The sequence below is a fragment of the Odontomachus brunneus genome, unplaced genomic scaffold, assembly GCF_010583005.1.
Source record: "Odontomachus brunneus isolate Ranch 3 - 2012 unplaced genomic scaffold, Obru_v1 Obru_scaffold_046, whole genome shotgun sequence".
NCBI lineage: Eukaryota > Metazoa > Arthropoda > Insecta > Hymenoptera > Formicidae > Odontomachus > Odontomachus brunneus.
The window spans coordinates 1,991,257-2,013,388 of NW_022639496.1; the positions used below are offsets into that span (position 1 = coordinate 1,991,257).

The 22,132-nt window shown below is 32.0% G+C and overlaps 2 protein-coding genes across 4 annotated transcripts in view; one reads left to right on the plus strand and one right to left on the minus strand.

Moving 5' to 3' along the window:
• LOC116844781 (exonuclease DPD1, chloroplastic/mitochondrial) overlaps positions 1–22,132 on the plus strand; it is a 30,155-nt gene that overhangs the window by 2,906 nt on the left and 5,117 nt on the right. The window contains exon 1 of one of the 2 annotated variants that reach the window (XM_032816803.1): positions 20,055–20,316. The exons of the other annotated variant lie outside the window; for it this stretch is intronic. The gene's annotated coding sequence lies outside the window, so the exon portion shown is untranslated. Of the gene's footprint in view, positions 1–20,054; positions 20,317–22,132 lie in introns of those variants that run through there. 2 annotated transcript variants of the gene reach the window in all.
• LOC116844780 (WD repeat, SAM and U-box domain-containing protein 1-like) lies at positions 5,033–21,189 on the minus strand. 2 transcript variants are annotated; one of them, XM_032816799.1, is made up of 18 exons: positions 20,409–21,189; positions 17,013–17,157; positions 16,749–16,920; positions 14,622–14,767; positions 13,512–13,738; positions 12,692–12,930; positions 12,506–12,596; positions 10,950–11,056; positions 10,142–10,284; positions 9,880–10,072; positions 9,664–9,809; positions 8,839–9,062; positions 7,136–7,407; positions 6,813–6,903; positions 6,283–6,377; positions 6,050–6,208; positions 5,816–5,960; positions 5,033–5,266 (listed from the first exon to the last, which is right to left on the minus strand). In XM_032816799.1, the coding sequence occupies exons 2-18, from the start codon at positions 17,117–17,119 to the stop codon at positions 5,106–5,108; spliced, it is 2,718 nt and encodes a 905-aa protein (XP_032672690.1). In that variant the 5' UTR covers positions 17,120–17,157; positions 20,409–21,189; the 3' UTR covers positions 5,033–5,105. The 2 variants fall into 2 exon arrangements, with proteins under 2 accessions (XP_032672690.1, XP_032672691.1); XM_032816800.1 differs by having other exon boundaries at positions 8,839–9,050; positions 20,409–21,186.

Sequence of the window (22,132 nt, forward strand, 5' to 3'; positions counted from 1 at the left end):
TATATATATATATATATATATATATATATATAAGTAATATGTATTAATATGTATGGACAAATTTCATACATATTTATATATAATGATGTAAAATTACATATAATTTTATATGATTCTACATAATTATGTATGAAAAATTTTTTATTGGGTATTACACGCGAATCACATATGTCAATCAATTTCTACGGATTTCAAAATACATACACTGAGAAAAGAATATTTGGTATTTGTATATAACTATATAATCACATAGAGAAATAATTACTATAATCAAAAAAACTCTCGTTTCTTTTATTAAATTCTGTAATGTTAATGACGATAATCTTATATGCATGTTACTACTCTATAATTTTCGTATTAGAACAATCAATGAATATGGCTGGAGCAAAAAAATAACTATAATATTAGTTAGATTTATCATTTTTTTCCTCTCAGTGCAGTCAAACAAATGAATACTCTTTAGTAAACATGATGACGTCAAATGATGTTTTAATGACGCATTAATATCAATAATACGTCATCAATGTGTCACTTGATGCCATCCTGCTGCTTCTGCTCATTAAAACGCGATGATGTTATAGATTAAAAAATCGAGTTATACCTGCAATATTCCGATAAACGCGAGGATTTCTCGCCGTTAGTCTTACATTAGGCACAAATATTTCTCTATACTACTAAGTAGCATATTCATTCTAAAACGTGTTTATAACGCGCAAATATTTCTCATTAGTTTATTTCAATTATTTATCATTCATTAATTACTAAACTGAAAACTTGGTTTTCAGCCGCTTTTTAATTTAAAAGTTTCAGTACCGCGAAATGGGATAAAAACTTTGCACCTGTGCGCCATCGTAAAAATGGTCTCGAGGCTCGTTTAGCATCTAATACTCACAACAACCTTCGGGAATTACGATACTAAACAGTCCTAAATTCTCCTTGCCATGCAAAGTTAACCCTGTCGATATAATCTTAAAGATCCGCAATTAGTTCTATTTGATATATTGGTACTCCGAGAAGAACGTTTTATAAAATCGCCGGTGGACCCCTACGATGGACCTGCCGAGTATCTAACGGGAAAATGAGTTATTTGAATTATATAAAAGATTTGAAATGCGAGATACTAGAGTAGCCAAGACGCACACCGTGTTTGCGTCGATTCGATAAATCCCACTTACGTGTAGAACCAATATAAAATCCGTGTATCTTCGACACGTCTATCTACATGTATGTATATATACATGTACATACATATACATAACATATATATATATATATATATATATATATAAACACATATACAGGATGTCTCAAATTCTCTTTTGCAATTTTTGTGGGAATATAGAATGGATTGAGGTGAACATAAAAGTCCTATATACCGTTTTGCGATATTCGCAATAATAGTCGAGATATTAATTTAAAAAGTTTGGTGAATAACCATGCGTAATATGGTAGATGAGCTATAGTGGTAATGTGCTTGTACATTAGGTACATTAGGTTCCAATTGAACTAAAAAGCTTTATCATTTTGCAAATAATCACATAGATTTTTAGATATTAATGAAAGAAAATTGTTACATGATTATGTGCGATAATGCAAAAATCTTCTTTAATTAATATGTAAAAACCTATTTGCAAAATGTTAGAGGATTTTTTTGCTCAGTTTGATGTATAATTATACAACAGCAGACGGCGCCATTACAGTCCATCTACCATATCGCGCATGATTATTCAATCTTCATTAAATAATATTTCAAGATTTATTGCGAATATCGCAAAACGGTATGGAACTTTTATGTGCACTTCAATCTATATCTTTTGTTCTATATTCCCACAAAAGTTACGGGGGAAAGTCTGGAATATCTTGTATATGTATATATATATATATATATATATATATATATATATATATATATATATATATGTATATTATATACATATATGTATACATGCAAGGTAATTCTAAATAAGCGTGAAAAACTGTAAGAGATAATTCTTTATCGAAAATAAAAGGGTGTCTTTTATGTAAACATATATTCCTATATCTCTTTGAGGAGTTTCACTCTTCCAAAGGAGAAGATAAAAATTAGGTTTTTATTTTTCTTTCATATATTGGAAAACTTAAAAAAATTAAATTTTAATGCAAACAAGTTATCAATCTGATAACCGCCTAATAGACATTTTTAAATTTATTAAAAATGCAATTTTTCATAAATCATCATGTTAATGTCATGCATGATAATGTATTTTTTTATTTGAAAATTATTGATTTAAAAAAATAAAAGAAATATAAGAGATTCTAAAGGAATAAAGGTTTTTATACGCATATTTTTAAATGATCATATTCCGGTCCGTTAAAAAGTTTTAATAAAAAATTAAATTAGGTGTTGCTAGTTTTATCCCCTCACAATACACACACGGGTAGATTAAAAAAATATTAATATCTATTTTATATTAGAGGAAAACACTTCCTATATTTAATATTTTTAACTTTTCCAAAATTTGGAAAAAAATTAAATTTATGTTTTTACTTCTAATTTTCACTTCTCCCTTTATAATTCCTCAAGGAGTGGTAGGGGACAATATATATTTATATGAAAAATTCCTTTTATAATTTTTTACACAAAAAATCATCTCCTGAAAATTGTTGCACTTATTTAGAATCACTCTGTATATACGTTCAACTATATATATTCCGTAATTCGATTTATTTAAACCAGCATTTTCACTATCCGTAATCTCGAAGATTGTCAACAAATTTTCGTAAACTTGTACTGTTGCTTTGCATCAGGTATCTGGGTTATTAGAGTATAGTACACGCGCCGTGCCGTTGAATATGTTCGAAATTATTTCGATAATATTCGCTTCTAGACTCTAACCAGATAGACAGAGATGTCGAATATAGCGTGCAAACGTTTAATGTATACTATGCGATGCTATTGTAATAACATTATATGCTTGAAATATGTTTATTTTAAGAAATATTCATCTGCTACGCCATAATTTTTATCAAAACATTTACTTTTTATTAGCACAATAATTTCGAATTAATTGCACTCCTTTTCCAGCAAAGCAAGCAGCAGTTTCTATTACAATATCTCTACAATATTGCCGCAATTTTCATGGCATCAGATGACTTCTTTTATGTATTGAAAATACTCTTATTGTATGAAGACGCATCTTTGCTAATCATCAAGCAGATAATATGCTGAAGTATGTCTATCTGGGTAGTTTTTTCTTTCTTTCTCTCTTTCTCATATTGACGATAAAATCAGAGCCACGCAACAGCGTTAATCTGATATGCACTATCCCTGAATAAAGATATGTACATGGCAATAATTCTAATTCCAGAATTTTTGCGAATTGCATAAAAAGGGATAGCAACATTTCCTCATAAGCTGCATCTTTTACCAGATTAATTATAAAATCACAGCGACATTGCTCATATTATTGCAAATGTCTGACTGGTCTTAATTGATTACATTTACGTTTGACATTTGAATACCTTTTGATTCTTGCGAGCAAGCGAATATCATTACATCACAACCGCAGAACTTTAAGATCCTTATTCTGAAAACGTCTGTCTAGCTAGTCCCTCCCCCCTACTTAATCTGAAACAGTAAAATTATATAACTATGTGCTATTTATGCGTTGTCCAAAAATAATACGCAAAAATTTTGCGCTCTACTCATTACACCATAAAAAAATTTTTGTGGTCAAGCGAACGGCAAGTTAGCCTCTCTCCACCAACAAATAACAAGTTATTTAAAAAAAAACAAATATGTAGAAATTATGCTCTATTTATGAGTTCTTATATTCAGATAATTTCGATTTTTGCACTGCAACTCTTAAGGAACTTCTCTCTTGACACAAAAATAGAATTGTTATAAAATTCCTTTTGGGAAAAATGGAAAATATCGTCAATTCAATTACGTACGATGAATCTATGCATTCTATGAATCTATACTATCTATAATTTATGCGCCTTTAGATCTAGGTCATTTTGATTCTTGCGCTACAATATTTAAAAGACTTCTCTTTTGAGACAAAAAATATAATTGTCATAGATTTTTTTTCAAAATAACCTAGATCTAAGAGCGCATAAATTGTAGATTTATCGTGTATAATTGAATTGACGATATTATTTATTTTAAAGAAATTCTATACCAATTACATTTTTTACCTCAAGAGAAAAGTCCTTTAAAGGTTGCAGCATAAAAATCAAATAACCTAAATACAAGAGCACATCAAATGTAGATTCATTGTACATAATTGAATTGACGATATTTTTTATCTTAAAGAAATTCTATGACAATCCTATTTTTTACATCAAGAGAGAAGTCCTTTAAGGATTGCAGCGCGGAAATGATCTTGATAGAGTGCATAAATCGTAGATTTATTGTACATAATTGAATTTACGATATTTAAAACAATTTTTTTTTAATTCTATAAAAATTTTGTTTTCTGCGTCAAGAAAGAAGTCTCTTAAAGATTGCAGCGCAAAAATCAATATAACCTAAATTTAAAAGTGTATAAGTCGTAAATTCTTCATATATAATTAAATTGATGATATTTTTCATTTTAAAGAAATTCTATGACAATTCTATTTTTTACGTCAAGAGAGAAGTTCTTTAAGAGTCGCAACGCAAAAATCGAAATTACCTAAATATAAAAACGTATAATTAGCGCATAATTCTTACATATTTGTTTTGTTAAATAATTTGTTATTTGTTGGGAAGACTTGCTGTAAAAAAAATTGGTAATGTAATAGATGGAAAAATTTCTCCATGTTATTTTCGGAAAGCGCATAAATAGCGCACGATTATATAATTCTGCTATTTATTTCAGATTAGGGGGAGGAAGGAGGGGCTAACTAGGCATACGTATTCTGAAGTCTCTTCGGATAAAAGTGTTTCTAAGTGATTTTTTAAATTTTCTACTTGGCTTTCATGTTTAGAAACACTTTTATCAGTAAAAGAGAAATAAGGGCCTACCTTTGGAATTGTGGAATAAAATTGTTTATCGATTATCACGAGTTACCGACACGTGCGTGTAATATTCTCTTGTTTTCTCTTCTCGTATTGCAATGCGATGCGTAAGTTTCGATCATTATTGTGGCCCTTCTCCGTGAAGTAGGGTGAGTATAGCGTTTCTGAGACAGATGTTCGAACTAAAGGAAGTGTCGTGCAGTGGCTCATTCGTCATCGGACTAGTGTATTTACCACATAGGAACCACTCATTTATAGCCGCCCTTTCGTAAGTAAATCCATCTAGAAATAATCAATCGATCAAATTACAGATATATCTTTGTTTCATGTCATTTTGCTAAAAAATAATAAAAATATAAATAAGTGATTAATAAAATAATGTATAAAAAATTATACAAGATATGCTGGTTTTTCTTTCCAATAGTGATTTTACATTCTTTCTTTCAGAAAGCATTTAAATAATTTTATAAATAAATTGTGTTACAGATTATTATATCCTTTGTAATTTTTCGTAAATTTTTATAAATTATAAAGAATATATGTGATATAATATATAAAAATTCTACAAATTATTTATGAAATTTCTTAAATAATTTTCTCTAAAAATCGGGAATACAAAATCGCCATTGAAAAGGAAAATTAATATATTCTGTAATTTTTTATCCATTGTTTTAAACAGGGAACTGCTATTGGCTATAACCAATAGTGAAACGAAAGTCAAACAAATTTTCTCTCGATCGAGATAGATGTTCTGGAGAAGGACTTTACAATATTTTTCTTTTATAAGAAATTATTTACGAGGGAGAAGTTTTTTTACTGTATATATTTTACCTGAGCATTGCACGGGTTCCTTCATTATCTCATGCGTTATGGGACACAAGAATTCATGGGGAATCTCAGACTCGTCTATATTCTCTGTAACATTGAGATCTTCACGTTTCAGCCAATATAATTGTTTTTGCAATGTTTCCACCGCCTGCAAAGATCATTAATGTATCGCAAAAAGAGCTAAAAAAGAGATAAAAATAGAATAATAAAATAATTACAATATTATGTATATTTTACCTCGTCATCCTCGATATCTAATCGAGATATCAGCTCGTTTGCCGATATGGACAGCAAGTGTCGTCCAGTCAATCCCAGACGAAGTACTTTCCTGGACAGTCTGGATAGCTCGATGTCATTCAGCCATTTCAAAGTGTCGTGTATATTCCAATCTGTCACCTGAATAACAAAGCGTGGTCATTAAGTATTATTTGCTATACATATTTCGCTTATTTGTGCGTAAGAATACCGACCCTCTTTTTCTTGTTTCTCAAACTGTCTATTAGATTACTTTGTGATACTAATTGTTGCGGCACTTTCCAAACCAGAACAGTCTTATCCAACGCACCTAGAAATATTATCGTTAAATAATTAAATGATGCAATGTTTTTATTCGATTTTTATTACAAAAATTCTCTATATGAAATATATAGTTTTAAAAAATGCAAGTGTGTTTGTTTAAAATAAAAAATTTACAAAAATAATAGGACAAGCAAAAAAACGGAATGTGATATAATTTTGCAAATCTCCATACAGCACAAAAGTCCGAAATACATCCCAGAGACGTCCCTGAGATATCACGTCGTCTCTGAGATGTTTCTGATATGTATTTTGGACTTCTGTGCTGTATGAGTCTATGTTGTAATTTTGTATCAGTAGCTTCTTGCGGTAGTTGTATATGTATATGTGGTTTTTTGCTAAAAAATAATAAAAATGTAAATAAGTGATTAATAACTTTTAAAATAGTGTATAAAAAATTATACATAATAAAAAGTTTCGAAACCTGTGGCAAAGAGAGATGTATCTTCGGAAAATGCGCACGACGTGACTAAACTGTCATGATCCTCCAAGACGTACAGGCAGCTTCCGGAAAACTGAAAACTCATCAATTCTCGTACACTGAGAAAAAGCTTGAACATTTATTTGCAGGATATAAAGTTTATTTCCGCGAGATAAAGTTCACTTCTCTGCAAAATAAGACTCATCTTTCTGTGACATAAACTTTTATCCCACACAAATAAATTTTCAAGTGTTTTCTCTCAGTATATAATACATTGCATCCTCATAGTTGTCATTAAAAGTCAGTCTATCGTCCTTGTCGCTCACCACGCTCCATATACGAGCTGTCCTGTCGGTCGCGACGCTGCCTAAAACTTCCCCATGGACAGGTGAGAAACGGACGCACATCACATTTCCGCCGTGCCCGGCCAAGGATTTCTTCTCCTTGTAACGCGTTCCGCTGTCGCTCGTTCCGATGCTGTCCGGGTCGGGTGGTGGTTCGTTCGAAATAATCACGTGCCACAGTTTGACCAACGAATCGTTGCCACACGTCGCCAAGAGATATATCTGCTGGTCGACGTTCATATCCGAGTCTCTGGCTGCAAACAATTGATATTTATTGCCAATTGTCGTAGGCGTTTCCACAAAAAGAATAATTCTTTTTCATTCTTTTGCTCTAGCATTCTTAAACTAAATAAAATAATAGTTAAATATATAATAAGTTAAAGGCTCTTCTGATATAAGATCAAAACGAATAGAGAATAAGAATCAATTCACGGATCATATAGCGCCATTATTTTATGACAATCAATTTTGTTATGGCTAACAACTCTTCTTAAAAGTAAGAATTGATAGAAATATGTAGAAATTTCACTTAAATTCTATATGATTTTATTTCAATTTACGATTTTCGTTGAAAAAAGTATGGTCAAGTACCCATGGACACATTTCGCATCTTTTTCAAAAACTTTAAATATTCTAATAGTATACCTATTTGAAATTTATGTCGAATAGATTAAGAATATAAGATAATAGATCAAGAATATTATTCTCGTAGTCTTTTCGGAGATAAACGGTCCAAAATGTTACAATCTCAACAAATAACCATAGCTAGTTTATTTCCCAGTAGCTAGTTTATCTCCCAAACAATTCTTTACTAGAATAATATTTGTATTTTATATTTTTAATATATCTACTCCTCCTAAGCTTTAAATCAATATATTATTTATTGAAATATTCAAAATTTTACACAATGAAAAAAAGGCAAAACCTTTCTCGCATTTTTTAAATTTCTTACATTTCAGTTCATATAAGAAAGTTATCAATTTATTTTGTTATATATTGTAAAAAAACTTTAAACAATTAAATATTTATCTGAATATACACGCCTTTCTATGTAATTTTACTATTTTTGTTATCAAAAATACTTCTATTGAAAAATTTTTATTGAGATTTTAAATGAGATTTCCGAAAAATTTCCTACATGAGATCTCAATTATTTCATATCATATTTTAATTGAGATATCACATGAGAAATTAAAGAATAATATTATCTCAATTAAAATATTATATGAAAAATAGAAAAAATGTTTAGATTATATTATAAATATTATACGCACAGAAACTTGATATATTTATAATATAATCCAAAAATTAAAAAAAAAGTAAACTTTCCTATTGCTTTATATTTCTATATAAGATCTCAATTATTTCATATGATATCTTAATGATATCTTATTGATTATCTTATTTCATATAATTATCTCAATAGATATTATATGTGTGGGTGTGTGAAATAATTGAGATTTCATATAAGGAATTTTTCAGAAATCTCATTTTAGATCTCGATAGAAATTTTTCAGTAGAGACGACTTAGTTATATAAATTTTTCTTATGTGATTCTATTAAACTTTTTATATGAGCAGAGAATACGAGAAATATAGATTAATTTTTCTTGCTCGACATGGTACGATTTTCCCGCGATCGAAACGCGTTGTTATGAGACAATGAAAGATTTTTTCTTCACGTACTGCACATCGTGGAGCTTGAATTAGGGCTGAAGTCGCATCCTTGGACACCCAGATCGTGACTAGCGTCGCAAACTATCAATGCCTCGCTAGCATTTTTTTCATCTAGAGTGTCGAAGAGCCGCCAAGCGCCCTCGTTACACGCGGTTACCAAGTATCGAGAATCGTGCGTAAACGCGATGGCCGATATCGCGTCAGCATGTCCCTCGAAGACACTGTAACATTGTCTGGCGATTATTGTGTTGGTTAATCGTGAGACTTAGCAGCTCGTTACTTAGACAGTAACAATTCATATTCGAATTTGACATATGATTCATGCTGCGATTATAAGGTATTTTCCAGATCGATATTATACAAAAAGGCTCATCTCATATTTATGAGATGTGTCATAATATCGATCTATTCTATTTTTCATTGTTTGACTGCAAATCCAAGTGTGTTATTTTTAAACGCATAAGCGTGTAATTTGGCTTTTTTCTTATCGTTTTAAGTCACGTCCCAGGTAGCAGATTCATGTCAAAATGACGTCCAAATCTGGTCAGTTCATGGTAAAAAATGATCAAGGAATGACCAAAAATGTCGTGAAAATGTCGTCAAAATGACGGCCTAATATCAGACTGATGACATTTTAAGACGATTTAATGACGTTTTAATGACGTCTTTAAACGTCAATAATACATCATTAAGACGTTGTACAGAAATATCATTAAGACGTCACAAAATATTTCGTACTATGTAGGAGAGTGTTAAATAAGGTGACTTAAAGTGCTGAAACGTGCTGAAAGAAATTCAGCCGAAATAACACATTTGAATCTGCAGTGTACGTACTGCAACTCATCCATGGTCTTCACATCCCATAACGTCGTCTTCTCATCGTCACCCGCGGTGGCAATCTTCACGCCATCCGGTGACCAACGGCACACTCGAATGCCTGTCCCAGAATTGACGAATGAAGACTTCGCTTGACCGCCAACCTGTCGACAAGAATTGCCACGAAGGACGTGTTAAAAATAGATCGCGCTATCATAGATGTGTGACATTTACCTGTGTGTTCCAAACCAGAGTCGTTCCATCGAGCGAGCAGGAGGCGAGCATCGTACCGCACGGACTGAATTCTACGTAGTTGATACTGTAGGTATGACCATCGAGAGGACTGAAAGGTTTTTCCTGTATCTTGATCAACTCCTCTCCGTCCTCTTCTTCCGTCTCTACATCCCACATACGCACTAATTTATCCCTGAAAATAACAAAAGGACGTTTATTCGATCGCCTCGTTGGTTTTGTAATTGCATTTCCGGAGGCTAACCCTGAAGCTGAGGCTAAAAGATTATTCCCGTAGAAGGCAACGCTGTTAACCGCCCCGTTATGTTCCTCCAGTCTTTGTATCAATTTCACCTCATTGGCGTACGTCTCAACGTTCCTCATCACATCTTGCTCGTGCATGGTGCTCTGTGATGCATAATGTCGTTAATGCGAGCATTCTCAAAGCGTTACCCTGCTTAAACAATTTGATAAAGATTGACAGAAATATATACAAATTTCATTGAAATACTCTGATTTTATCTGAAGTTGCTATTCCTATCGGAAATTTCAATTTCTTACATTTATAATTTCTTGCATTCTTTCGCGTTCTATATAAGAAAACAAATAAAATAACAAGTTGGCTTTTTCATATATAATCAAATAGGAGCCCAATAAGATTGATTTTGTTTACGACTAACAATCCTGCTTCAAACATCTGATAAGAATTGATAGAAACGTATACAAATATGAAATATCGAATTTGAAATATATGAATTTATCCCAGTAAGCAAATTGATAGTAGAGTGTACGCAGATTGGCAGTAAATTTGATTAAAATTCTATATCAAAACTATTTCAACTAAAAACTTCAATTTCTCACATTTTAGCTCATATAAAATAATTATCAATTTCTTTCGTTTTATACCGTAAAAACTTACTTTGACCGATTAAACATTTAAATCGATTGAATACACGTGCCTTTCTATGTGATTTTATCATTTTTGTACGAAAAGCACAATTTACTTATATAGATTTTTCTTATGTAATTTTATCAAATCTCTTAAACAGGTATTATTTTTTCTCACAGCCTACCTTTTCAGGATCATTCATGAGCCACTTTGTGCCTACTCTCGAGAGTTCGGAATCGATATTTAGATTTCCCGTCAAGTCCCACACGATCACCGATTTATCATTAGAGCCTACACAGTTATATCAAGAGTCAGTAGCCTTGAAGGGATGTAGGAGAACTCGGGACATAACGAGAACTCCAAGATTTACAAGTTATAAATATATTAAAAATAAATAAGTCAACTTGATTTTGCACTAAAATATTCTTTGAGCAATCTGCTATAAGAAAAACTCAAGTTTTACTGTGAAAGAATAATTTAAAAGGATGAAATTATTGTTTTATTGAAAGTGTGGATTAACCTCATTTTCTATACAGGCCAAAATGGGATACTTCACAAAATTTTTTGCTACAATCATTGATTTTAAAAAGTTTTTAAAAGTGGTTTATTAAATATAGAATATTTAAAAACGTATTATTGCACGTTTAGTTACTTATAATTATTTATTAAACACTTTTTTTATAAAACTATAAAACTGTATTCTTTTCTTATTAAAATATTAATGACAATTATTATATTTATTATGATAATCTTTGGTATCAATTTTCTGAAATATAGTATGATAAGAAATTTCTGAAATTTAATATTTTAAGAACATAATGCATAATTCTGTTGCACCCCGAAATGTATTGTAGTTTGAATTATGTAATATAAAACATCATAGATAATCGATATGTAGTTTGGATTATGTAATACAAAGCATCCTAGATAATCGATATTTGCACAGGTATTTAATTAAGATGACGAGAATAGATAGTCTAATAACGTTAATATATAATATATACGGTAATAAATAGAAGAATCTTCTCATTGTTTACCTTGTGCAAATGTATCAAACAAATTGCTACGTAGTTGCGGAGAATACAGCAAAAGCATTAAACAATTTGTAGCATCTTTCAGCTAAAAATAATATGACAATTGATAATATTACGCGATAAAAGTAATAATTGCAAAACATTTCATTACGTGGCGGCATCTAAAAAGTTATCGACTGTATCCCATTATGCCTTATGGTCCCGTTATGTCCCAATGAATTTGAATATACACGCTTTTTTATGTAATTTTATCATTTTTTATAAAAAATACGATTTAGTTACATAGATTTTTCTTATCTAATTCTATTAATTTTTAAGCAGGGATATTTACATATCTGCAAATCTATCACAAATTCATTACAAGCATCAAAATTCTTCAAAATAAATTATGAATGCTGGTAAGTTTAGCATTTCAATCAAGAATATTATATTAAAATAAAAATTTAGTTTGTTTACTTCTATATAGAGTCGAACTAATTATTTCTTCAACAAAGTTTTTTTTTTTATATTCTGTGCAAATAATAAATTCTGTGCAAATAACAAATACTTCTTTTGAGTATAGTTCAAGTTAAGCTTTCCTAAAATTTTCAATGAATATATTTTAAAATTATGATAAAGAAAATATTCCTTGTCGAATATAACTATTATTTAAAAGAAGAAAAGTACTCCTCTACGAATCTTTTTGTAGAACGCAGTAAGATATTACCTGTCGCTAATAAATTGCCGTCGCGCGAAAAAGCGCAGCAAGCGATGTATCTATTGTGACCGGATACTATCGACACGATCTTTCCTGAGCTCTAAAATTGAATCGCAGGTTAATAGAAGATTATCTGCATACCGTACACCAGGCAGAGGAAAAAATTCACATCAAGTTTCGCGGGAAGTTCCTCACCGTTTCCCAAATTACTGCCGTTTTATCGAGGCCACAGCTGGCAATGTATAATCCGTTGCTGCTGAAACGGACGCAAGTTAAGGCACTGCTGTGCTTTTCCATTACTCTGCAAAGCTGTACAGTGGCAGTAGAAGGTTGGGCCTCGCATTTATTCTGGCTCACTATAACTTCCCACAGTTTTACGTCGTGGTCGTTGCCGCATGTTACCAGCTGATAGAGTTTAGTGTACGGCTCGTTACCTGCAAGCATAATTATATACCGTTACTTATACATCGTTATCTAAAGAATGTGAGTGAGCTGTAAAATAAAAATAAGTTTGTCTAGAAGATTTAGAAAAACAACATAAGAGGTGAAAATATTACATTTCAAACTCAATTTACTCACGGAAAAAAAGAATTTGCTGCAGTAGCAAACTAATTTTCTACATATGGACAGTTAAACATAATTCGTTATTCGTGTTAGCTACTTTTTCTATGCTGCAGAAACCTATTTCCTTGCTATGATAACAAAAAAATCTGCTCCTACAATAAGAAAAGTAGCTAATACAGCAAATTTGCTACAAATGAACAACTAAACATAATCTACCGCTTTAGCTACTTTTTCTGTTGCAGGAACAGATTTTCTTGTTATCCTAGCAAAGAAATTGGCTCCTGCAGCAAAGAAAAAGTGGTTAATACAACAAATTATGTTTAGTTGTCCATATGTAACAAATCTTCTTTTCCGTGCTAAGGAACTTTTAGAAAAGTCATGAGTGAAATCACTTTTGCGTGTATAACATCTGGGATATTGGAAATAATCAGTGTTTGCAACGTATGCGTACACGTGACTTCTTGAAAACACGAGAAGTCGCAGCAAACTATCCCCATGTCGTGAACATCGTCAATTGAAGCGAGTTCCGTGACATCTTGATTGCTAGAGGTACAAGTGTCGATCAGTTCGGCAGTGGAGAATAGCTTCAGGACACCCAAGGTGCACGAGGTGATCAGCCAGCAGGAATCCGGCGAAAAAGACACGCTCTGCACGGCACCCTCGTGCTTTTGAAAGCATCTGCAAGTTAGAATTGAAATCGACAGTTATTAAAAGTGATCATTGTATTAAAATAATTAAAGACTAATCTGTTTTTGTATGCAGAAAAGTATCATTCTATTGCTAAAAAAAGCGATTTAATTTAAAAAAGCGATACTTAATTTATTTTTCTTCTTTTAAGCAATGGTTATATTCGAAAAAGAATATTTTCTTTATCACAATTTTAAAATATATTCATTGAAAATTTTAGGAAAGCTTAACTTAAGCTATACTCAAAAGAAGAATTTATTCTCTGCACAAAAATATAAAAAAAAACTTTGTCGAAGAAATAATTGGTTCGACTCTATATAGAAGTAAACAAATTGAATTTTTGTTTTAATATATTCTTTATTGAAATGCTAAACTTACCAGCATTCATAATTTATTTTGAAGAATTTTGATGCTTGTAATGAATTTGTGATAGATTTGCGGATATGTAAATGTCCCTGCTTAAAAATTAGTAGAATTAGATCAGAAAAATCTATGTGACTAGATCGTATTTTTGATAAAAAATGATAAAATTACATAAAAAGGCGTGTATATTCAAATAAATATTTAATCATTCAAAGTAACTTACGAAATAAAACAAAATAAATTGATAATTTTTTATATGAAATGTGAGAAATTGAAATTTTCGATAGAGATGGAAAGTTCAGATAAAATCATGTAATATTTTAATAAAATTTGCATGCATTTATGTCAATCCTTCTCGGATTTTTAGGATTATAAGACTTGAAAAAGATAACATTTACTTGAATGTAATTTTCTGTGTATACTCGAACTCCGTATTATATTATACTCTTTATTGAACCCTCTTCTAAAAAAAGACCGAGGGCACACTGTGTGTGCGATCAGGTAATCTTACCTGATTAAATTCCGGTGAACCAGATCCCAGATGCAAACTTGTCCGTTATCTCCAGCGGTGGCGAGTAACGTCGAATCTGGTGAAAATCTGCATACTCTCACCGCTTCGCCGCCCACTTGAACCATAGTGTGTATCTTCGTTCCCGTCTTCGAGACGAAATAATGTTCTATTATAAATTCTTTATTCCTCCTTTCGGAAATTCTTTATTCCTCCTTTCGGAAATTACCCAGCAAACACCAACTAACATTCATAACCAAGTAACATTCTAAATATATATTATATAATATTAATTATAATACTAAATATATGCTATATATTTTAGCATATATCTGTATAGCTTAACTAATAAGCACAAGTACGCAAAGATATGCCATTGTACAAACATTTTTTTTATATATAAAAATAGCTATTTGATATCAAGAAAATTACTGTTTAATTTGCCGTAAGAAAAATTAATTAATTCGAAATTATTGTACCCTTATAGAAATATCATACTAAGAATCATTGATAATTACTTATTTTAAGTATTAAAAATACTGGATAATAAGTAATTATCAATGATTCTTAGTATGATATTTCTATAAGGGTAGTAAGGAAAAGTAAATATTTTGATAAAAATTATGACACAATGAATGAGTATTTCTTATAAATAACATATGCATATTTCCAACATATTATGCTGTTACATATTCTATTACATATTCTAAACTCACTTTTCGAAACAACAAAACCGTCTCTAAAGGAAGCTTATGACTAATCAAAGAGCTTATAAACCACTTTTAGAGATGCTTTTAACGATAAAAGAGAATTAAGAATATAGGCCCAAATATTTGCATGCATGTTCAATATCTCTGCCTATCTGAGATCAATGTTATAATTTCTCCAGCAATATATATGTTATATATAACACATGCTAATCCTAGAAAATCACATTTCTTTCGAGCCCTGATTTTATCTAGCCACTTTCAATATTTCTTTGAAAAGTGGGTATTTTTTAACATATTTTTTTTAATTATAATACTAAAATGTCAGGAATATATGCCTATATTATAAATTATGATTGAATTAAAAAAAAATTAATTTTGCGAATAGAAATTTAAATTTAATCACAAAATACTATTTATCTGAAAATTTATAATTTTTTTTGTAACGCCGTATTGTATAAAACAAATTGTCATTTATTAAAGATAAAGAATGTAATTTTCCAAAAAATATGGGATAACGATTAAAAAAAAATACGAAGAATTAACATGAAGAATTTTAAGTCAAGACTGATTTCAACGGTGTCTCCCATTGCACAAAGCATTGGGCCAATGTTGAGTCTATAACAACTAATCTTCCCATAGCGACTAATCGTTGGCCAATTAATACGTGCTGTTAGGGTTCCTACTTCTAAACAGAAAATAAATAACTAATAAAATAATTAATAATAATTTGACGCTCCAAAATTGTCTTTTGTATAAGCTGTTTCAGAAATATGAAGCTTCGAAGTTTACAAAGACTCACGTTAATCAAACATCCCAAAAGAAATAGAAACCCACTACGTTCCAGACCGTTGTTCCTGTGTAGCGCTAAAAGTAGGATAATGAATAAAAATTTAGATGATAGTATGAGTTTAGAACAATTAGTAAAGCCTTTTGCACGAAGCCAATGGCTTTGTGAACTTTGAAGCTTCATATCTTTGGCACGGCTTATGCAGAAGATAATTTTGCGAAGTATTTTTAAAATGTCTTGACGAAATCTATAACTTTCATTTCAAGGAAAAATTAAGTTCTATTTAAGAAATTAACCTTTAAAGTTTAAGTTGCCTTTAAAATTTCTTGAAAACAACTACATGACTCACATTGAAATCATGTGTTCTCCTTCAAACCAAACAACTTTTGTCGGAAGCATTTTTTTCTACAATCAAAAATAATTTTTTTTTTATAAGTTATGATGGCTTAGGGTTAAGGTTCGTCTAGAATACATGAAGTAAGCTTACTCCGTGTATTGTAAACAAGTCTTTTTATCATATTTATTATTGAATGGGAATTATAACATTGATGTAATGTTACTTTTAGTTGGTGTTTACTCATTCTCTCTCTCTCTTTCTCGCTCACTCGCTCTCACTTCTTTTTTTCAACTTACACGTAAATTCCAAAGCAGCGTGGTACCGTCTATGCTGGACGTGGCTAGCATGGTGGATTGGGGGCTGACTTTGACCGCGGTTACACCATACTTGTGTCCCATCAAGGGCGAAAAGTAAGCCTCCGTGTAGCCAGTGCCGGGTTGCCATTCCCAAACTCGGACGCGTTTGTCTCTGCGAGTTAAAGAGGAAGAGTGAGTGTGACTTGACGTCGCCGTATGCCTTCTCTTGTACTGCGAAATTGCCTATCGATAACCGATATTTACCCGGATCCCGTAACCAGCACGCAATCACCGGCGAAGTCGACGCTGTTTATATCGCTGGTGTAAACTGTGAGAGTTTGCAAGGCTTGCACGTCGCCTATAGCAGTCATGTTTCTTTTTTTTTTCTTCAGATTAACGGGGTTCTTAGCTGCAAAGACGTACGTAATTGTTAATCAGTTGTCGCACTTATCGGAATCGCCGGTGTCAATCGCTTTATGAGGGAGCGCCCGTCGTATCAAAGCACTTTAACATTCTCAGTGCCTCTCCTAACGTCAATGTCTACCAGATAAGGAGCGATCGCATTGATATCGCTGTACGTGGAATCGTCATTGATTGGGAAATCGAGGCCGGTAGGCTTGTGTGTCGGATGATGACTACATTATTCCGAATCTACAATATGTATCGGAATGATGATGATTGCAATATTCCGAGTCTACAATAGCTGTAGTAGGCTTTAATCATAGTCTTTAATCATGTTTTAAGGCCTATAATTTTTGGCAAAAAGCATTTTCCGCGTTACTTTAACAATTGCAATCTAGCCAACTCGTTTAAAATTTGGAGATTATGATTTCAGACAGTAGTAGAAAATGTTTGCAGTCAAAAATTACGCCACAGTTTTGGGCTTAGAATATAAGACTATAAAGACTTACTACATTTATTGTAAACTTAGCGAGCGACTTGATGGTATCGAATTATCATGAATGCTCGTGAGTACATTTCATATTCTTTTATCAAAGGTATATCTTGCTTTGTCACATATCGCGTTGGATAATGAGCTGCAGACCGCGAGTAGATATCGGTAGGCACCTTTAACCTTCTCTTTTTAAACGCTCGCAAATATGCACGTGTTTCTCAATAATGTATGTGTTCTGAATCGACTAACAGTTCTACAGGTGGGCATACCTAAGATAGCGGGTCAGAAGTTTGTAAAAGTCAGATAACCTTGACATTGACGTCGCTACATGCCCTTAGCTGTGTTCACTCGATCGATTCGTATTAATTTCTCCGCTGTAATTGGCCGCCTTCAAAATCAGGACTAAGTGTACATATGCTGTCTGTCAGTCAAATATTTGCTATGATTTTATCGTAATTATCAACGTTGCAGAGAATTTATGAACGTACACAGGATTTCAGTCAGAGGGAAGAGGAGGGAGGAGGCAAACATTTATTTTCACACAAAACTTTAAGTCTAAGTCACTTTAAGTTTGTCTCTAAGGGTCGATTTATATTTTGTTTTAATAAGCGTATCTAGATTTCGTTTCTCTTTGTTGCTATTTTTCTTGAAGAATTTTGAAAAATAGAATTAAAATCCAATTTGTATTTGCTATAAGTTAAAAAGGAAAATACAACGGTTTAAGTAAATCAGCAGGAATTTAATATTTTTACTACAGATTTTTTCCGGATATATTATTTAATTATTAAATATTAAATTATAAATCTAAGATACTTATATTAAACTTCATATTATATTATATTCAATATTTATATTACTTTATATTATATTAAATTTTACTTTATATATTTATTTATTACCTTATTTATTACTTTATATTTTAAATTATATTAGTCTTCAAGAATTTTCAGCGAACTTTCTTAATACTTCTTCTGTCAGCTTCTTTCTTTTCGCGAGCACTATTTTTTCTATGTAAACTTAACATATATAATCCATTGACTCGACTTCCTGACATTTAGTTTTTGTCGTTATTCGAATGATTTTCATAATTCATTTTTTCTTGCTTCTCTCTAGATGCCTTCTCCTGTCCTCTCTTGCGTACGCTTATGCCTATTCGTCATTTTACCACAATATAAATTCATTTGAACTCTTGAATTGTTTAATTTTCGGAGAAAATTTCGGAAAATTGTCACACGGAAGTTCCACAAGAGCGAATCCAACACGTGGAAAACTTTCGCTATTATCGACTTATCACTCATGAGGAGAGAAATAAAACGGCTCCGACTTAACGGTAGCGTGCGAAAGTCCCATCGTCAACGCTGACGTGTACATTAGAGCTATCGATTGTATTTATCTGTTCTATCTATACGAATGAACGAAAACATTATTACATCGTTAGGTTCATGATCGCTATCACGTCTATAAAAAGATCTCGTTATTGTAGCTCGCAAATGTTTACGCGAGACACGTATAGTATTAACAATCAGATAAATAGTTCCTCCGGCTCGGCGAGAAGGACTTGTTCTAGATAAAATCGTAATATTGTACCATAAATAAAGTACGTTGCTCGTGTGTAATGCTTCCATGATGCGTCGCAATTATCTTCCAAGGCAAACTGCCCATTATATTTATCTGAACGAAAGGATGAACGTCAGAATGATATATTAATGCAAATAAATATTCCATATAATTTTAAATCTATAAACGTACATTATTCTAGGAATAACATGAAATATGTTACTGTTAAGTCAAACAAAAATAAATGGAGAAAAACGATAAATAAATTAATAGATATTAAAAACTAGCGCAGGATATCTAGTGTGAAATAAAAGTTTTTTAAATAAATATAGCATAATTTATACAGTTTCAGAAAAGTTATACAGTTTAAGAAAAAAGTTTCCTTAAGGAAATTTTGAGAGCTACTGAAATTGTATAAATTATCTACTATATTTACTAAAAATTTTTTTATTTCATAATAGACGTCCTGCGCTGGCTCTTAATTGCTTATTTATTCTTGTTCGATTGTACAGAGCTTCTACATAATTTTTATTTTGTTACTGCTAATTTAGTTGCATTTAAATTTCGTAATAAGTGATACCGTAATCCCGTAATTCCGCGGCATTATTACAAGTACGTATTTAAAATTATGCGTAACAGTCATGTACAAATAATGAAAAATATAAGGATATCAGCAAGTACGCTGCCGGGTGTTTAGCGCGAATCAATATTCGCCGAACTAGAATTCACATTAACCTCACGTTCGAAAACAACCGCGTCGGGGTACTACGAGGTTGAATGACTCGAAAATGCATGTACAAATCTATTAATACCTTCAGTGTTAATCGCCCAGCGCGCGCAAAAATAGCTATTTTATAACTATTCATCCGTTATACTTTGCGTGGGATTGCACACCGTCGTTGTTACATCTAATCTGTTAACGAGTCAATGAGCCGTACATTAAATTATTGAGAGCATCGGTAAATAAAGGATAAATCAAGTGTACACGAATTGCCGTTCTTGAGTCGCTCGCTCTTGCCCAATTACGCAGTCGTTAAATCGTGACGAGCTTTCGTCATCGTTCAGTCATCCGTCAATTATTCCACCGCGACGTGGAGACGCATTTGCACAATTTTGGTGAGTTTTCGGCGTGCATTTTGTAAGCAATTACTGTTTGCGCGTATTCCTCTCTCTCTCTCTTTTTCTTTCCTTCTCTGTTTGATACTCACTCGTAGCAAAGGCACATGTTCCAGACACTAGTAGACAGCTCTCGCAGTGCTTCGTTGTTCAGCAAATATGCACGGGATACATGATCTCGCGTCAGTCGGGGCCGCGATTGTGAGCTACACGTCGCGCGTGCAGTGATGTCACATTATTTATTACAGTTATAGTGCTCCTACCGACGAGTCACTTCGAACAGGATACCCCGGACAGGGCACCTGTCACAATGAAGTTAAAGGCGCTAAACGCATGTCCACTGGCCGACCAGATCGATATTACAGAGGCGTAACGCGAGATATAAACGGTGTTCCCTGGCAGATTCACTGTTAACGTCTATTTTTTGCCTTTTTCTCACAGCCGCGTGGAGCGAAACAAGGTTTTCGCAATTATCTGATCGTGCTTATCGTAACTAGCTTGGATACTGTGCATTTTTTCATTGCCTCACTAGGGACAATGCGGTATTATGTAATAACAACTGCTTTTGATCTGCCATAGTATTTTGCGCTTATACATGCGTGCTCTTGAGACATGTGACAGTGTTGAGCACATATTATCGTGAGAATTTTCCCAAAACTATAAATTAATGAGCGGCAAAATTGAACGGCCGCTACGGATTTTATTTTTAGAAGAATAACGTGATACGCTTTAATTGCTGACTGTTTGACGTGCTGTGTGCAATAAAAAATTTAACGATTTTGTTCCAAGTCAATAAATATTTTCTTTTTAAATTTGTGGAATATACTAAATAAGAGATTTTTTGACTGGATGGAAATGAACAAATTATTGTTACAGTACATAGTCTAATTGTAACAGTATTATACGTATCGTGTGCAATAAGTAAGCAATTATCTTATAATTTACAGAGATTATCAATTTCAAAGGATATGTATGTATATGTAAAACTCACTGCAGTTTATATAATCCCTTGAACTCCGTAAATATTATATAAAAAGCGCAATAGGTGAACAATTATTTTATTATAATTTTCCCAGAGCTCATCAATTTCAAAGGACATTTGTATATATACATAAAAAGTCTGTTCTTTTTAGCTGAACTGTTTGAAATGGTGTGCGCAATAAGTTAGAGTGAGACAAACATTTTGTTTTATCCTAATTTATTGCGCTTACAAACGTAATGTAAACAACTGAGTTTTTTAATTAATAGAGTTTCTTAAAATTTAATATTTTGCAGTTAATTTCATAAATCTTAAAGCGCCGTTTTTTTCATAAAAGCTGAAAATGTATCAGCTACCACGTGGCTTCTTGCCGTGCGGCAGCCATTTCCGCGTCCTATGTGTAGATACCGTCACATGTACATCTAGGAGCCTATTACGGTTCAGGGGCCTTATTCTCGAAAAATATCGCATGTGATATTTTTATGAAAAGCTATAGTTCATGTTACGTATATTATAGCTTTTCATAGAAATATTATATGCAATATTTTTCGAGAATAAGGCCCCTGAACTCTGATTCTCGAAAATATATCTCATACGATATTTCATGAAAAACTATAGTTTATGTTACGTACATACAATAACTTTTCACTAAATATTGTATGCGATATATTTTAGATTATTTATTTATTTATTGTTCTTATTCTCGAAAAATGTCGCATATGATATTTCTATAGTTCATGTTACGTATATTATAGCTTTTCATAGAAATATCGTATATGATATTTTTTGAGAATAAGGCCCCTGAGTCCTGTGTGAATCATAATAACCAATCAAATC

Bases quoted from the DNA above. Each gene is read 5' to 3' on its own strand.
- LOC116844780 (XM_032816799.1), bottom strand. From the start codon at position 17,119: ATGACTGCTATAGGCGACGTGCAAGCCTTGCAAACTCTCACAGTTTAC. The intron at 10,073-10,141 runs GTTAGCCTCCGG...TGTTATTTTCAG, and splicing joins CTTTTAGCCTCAGCTTCAGG to GGATAAATTAGTGCGTATGT. The intron at 6,209-6,282 runs GTCGGTATTCTT...TTTGTTATTCAG, and splicing joins TGAGAAACAAGAAAAAGAGG to GTGACAGATTGGAATATACA.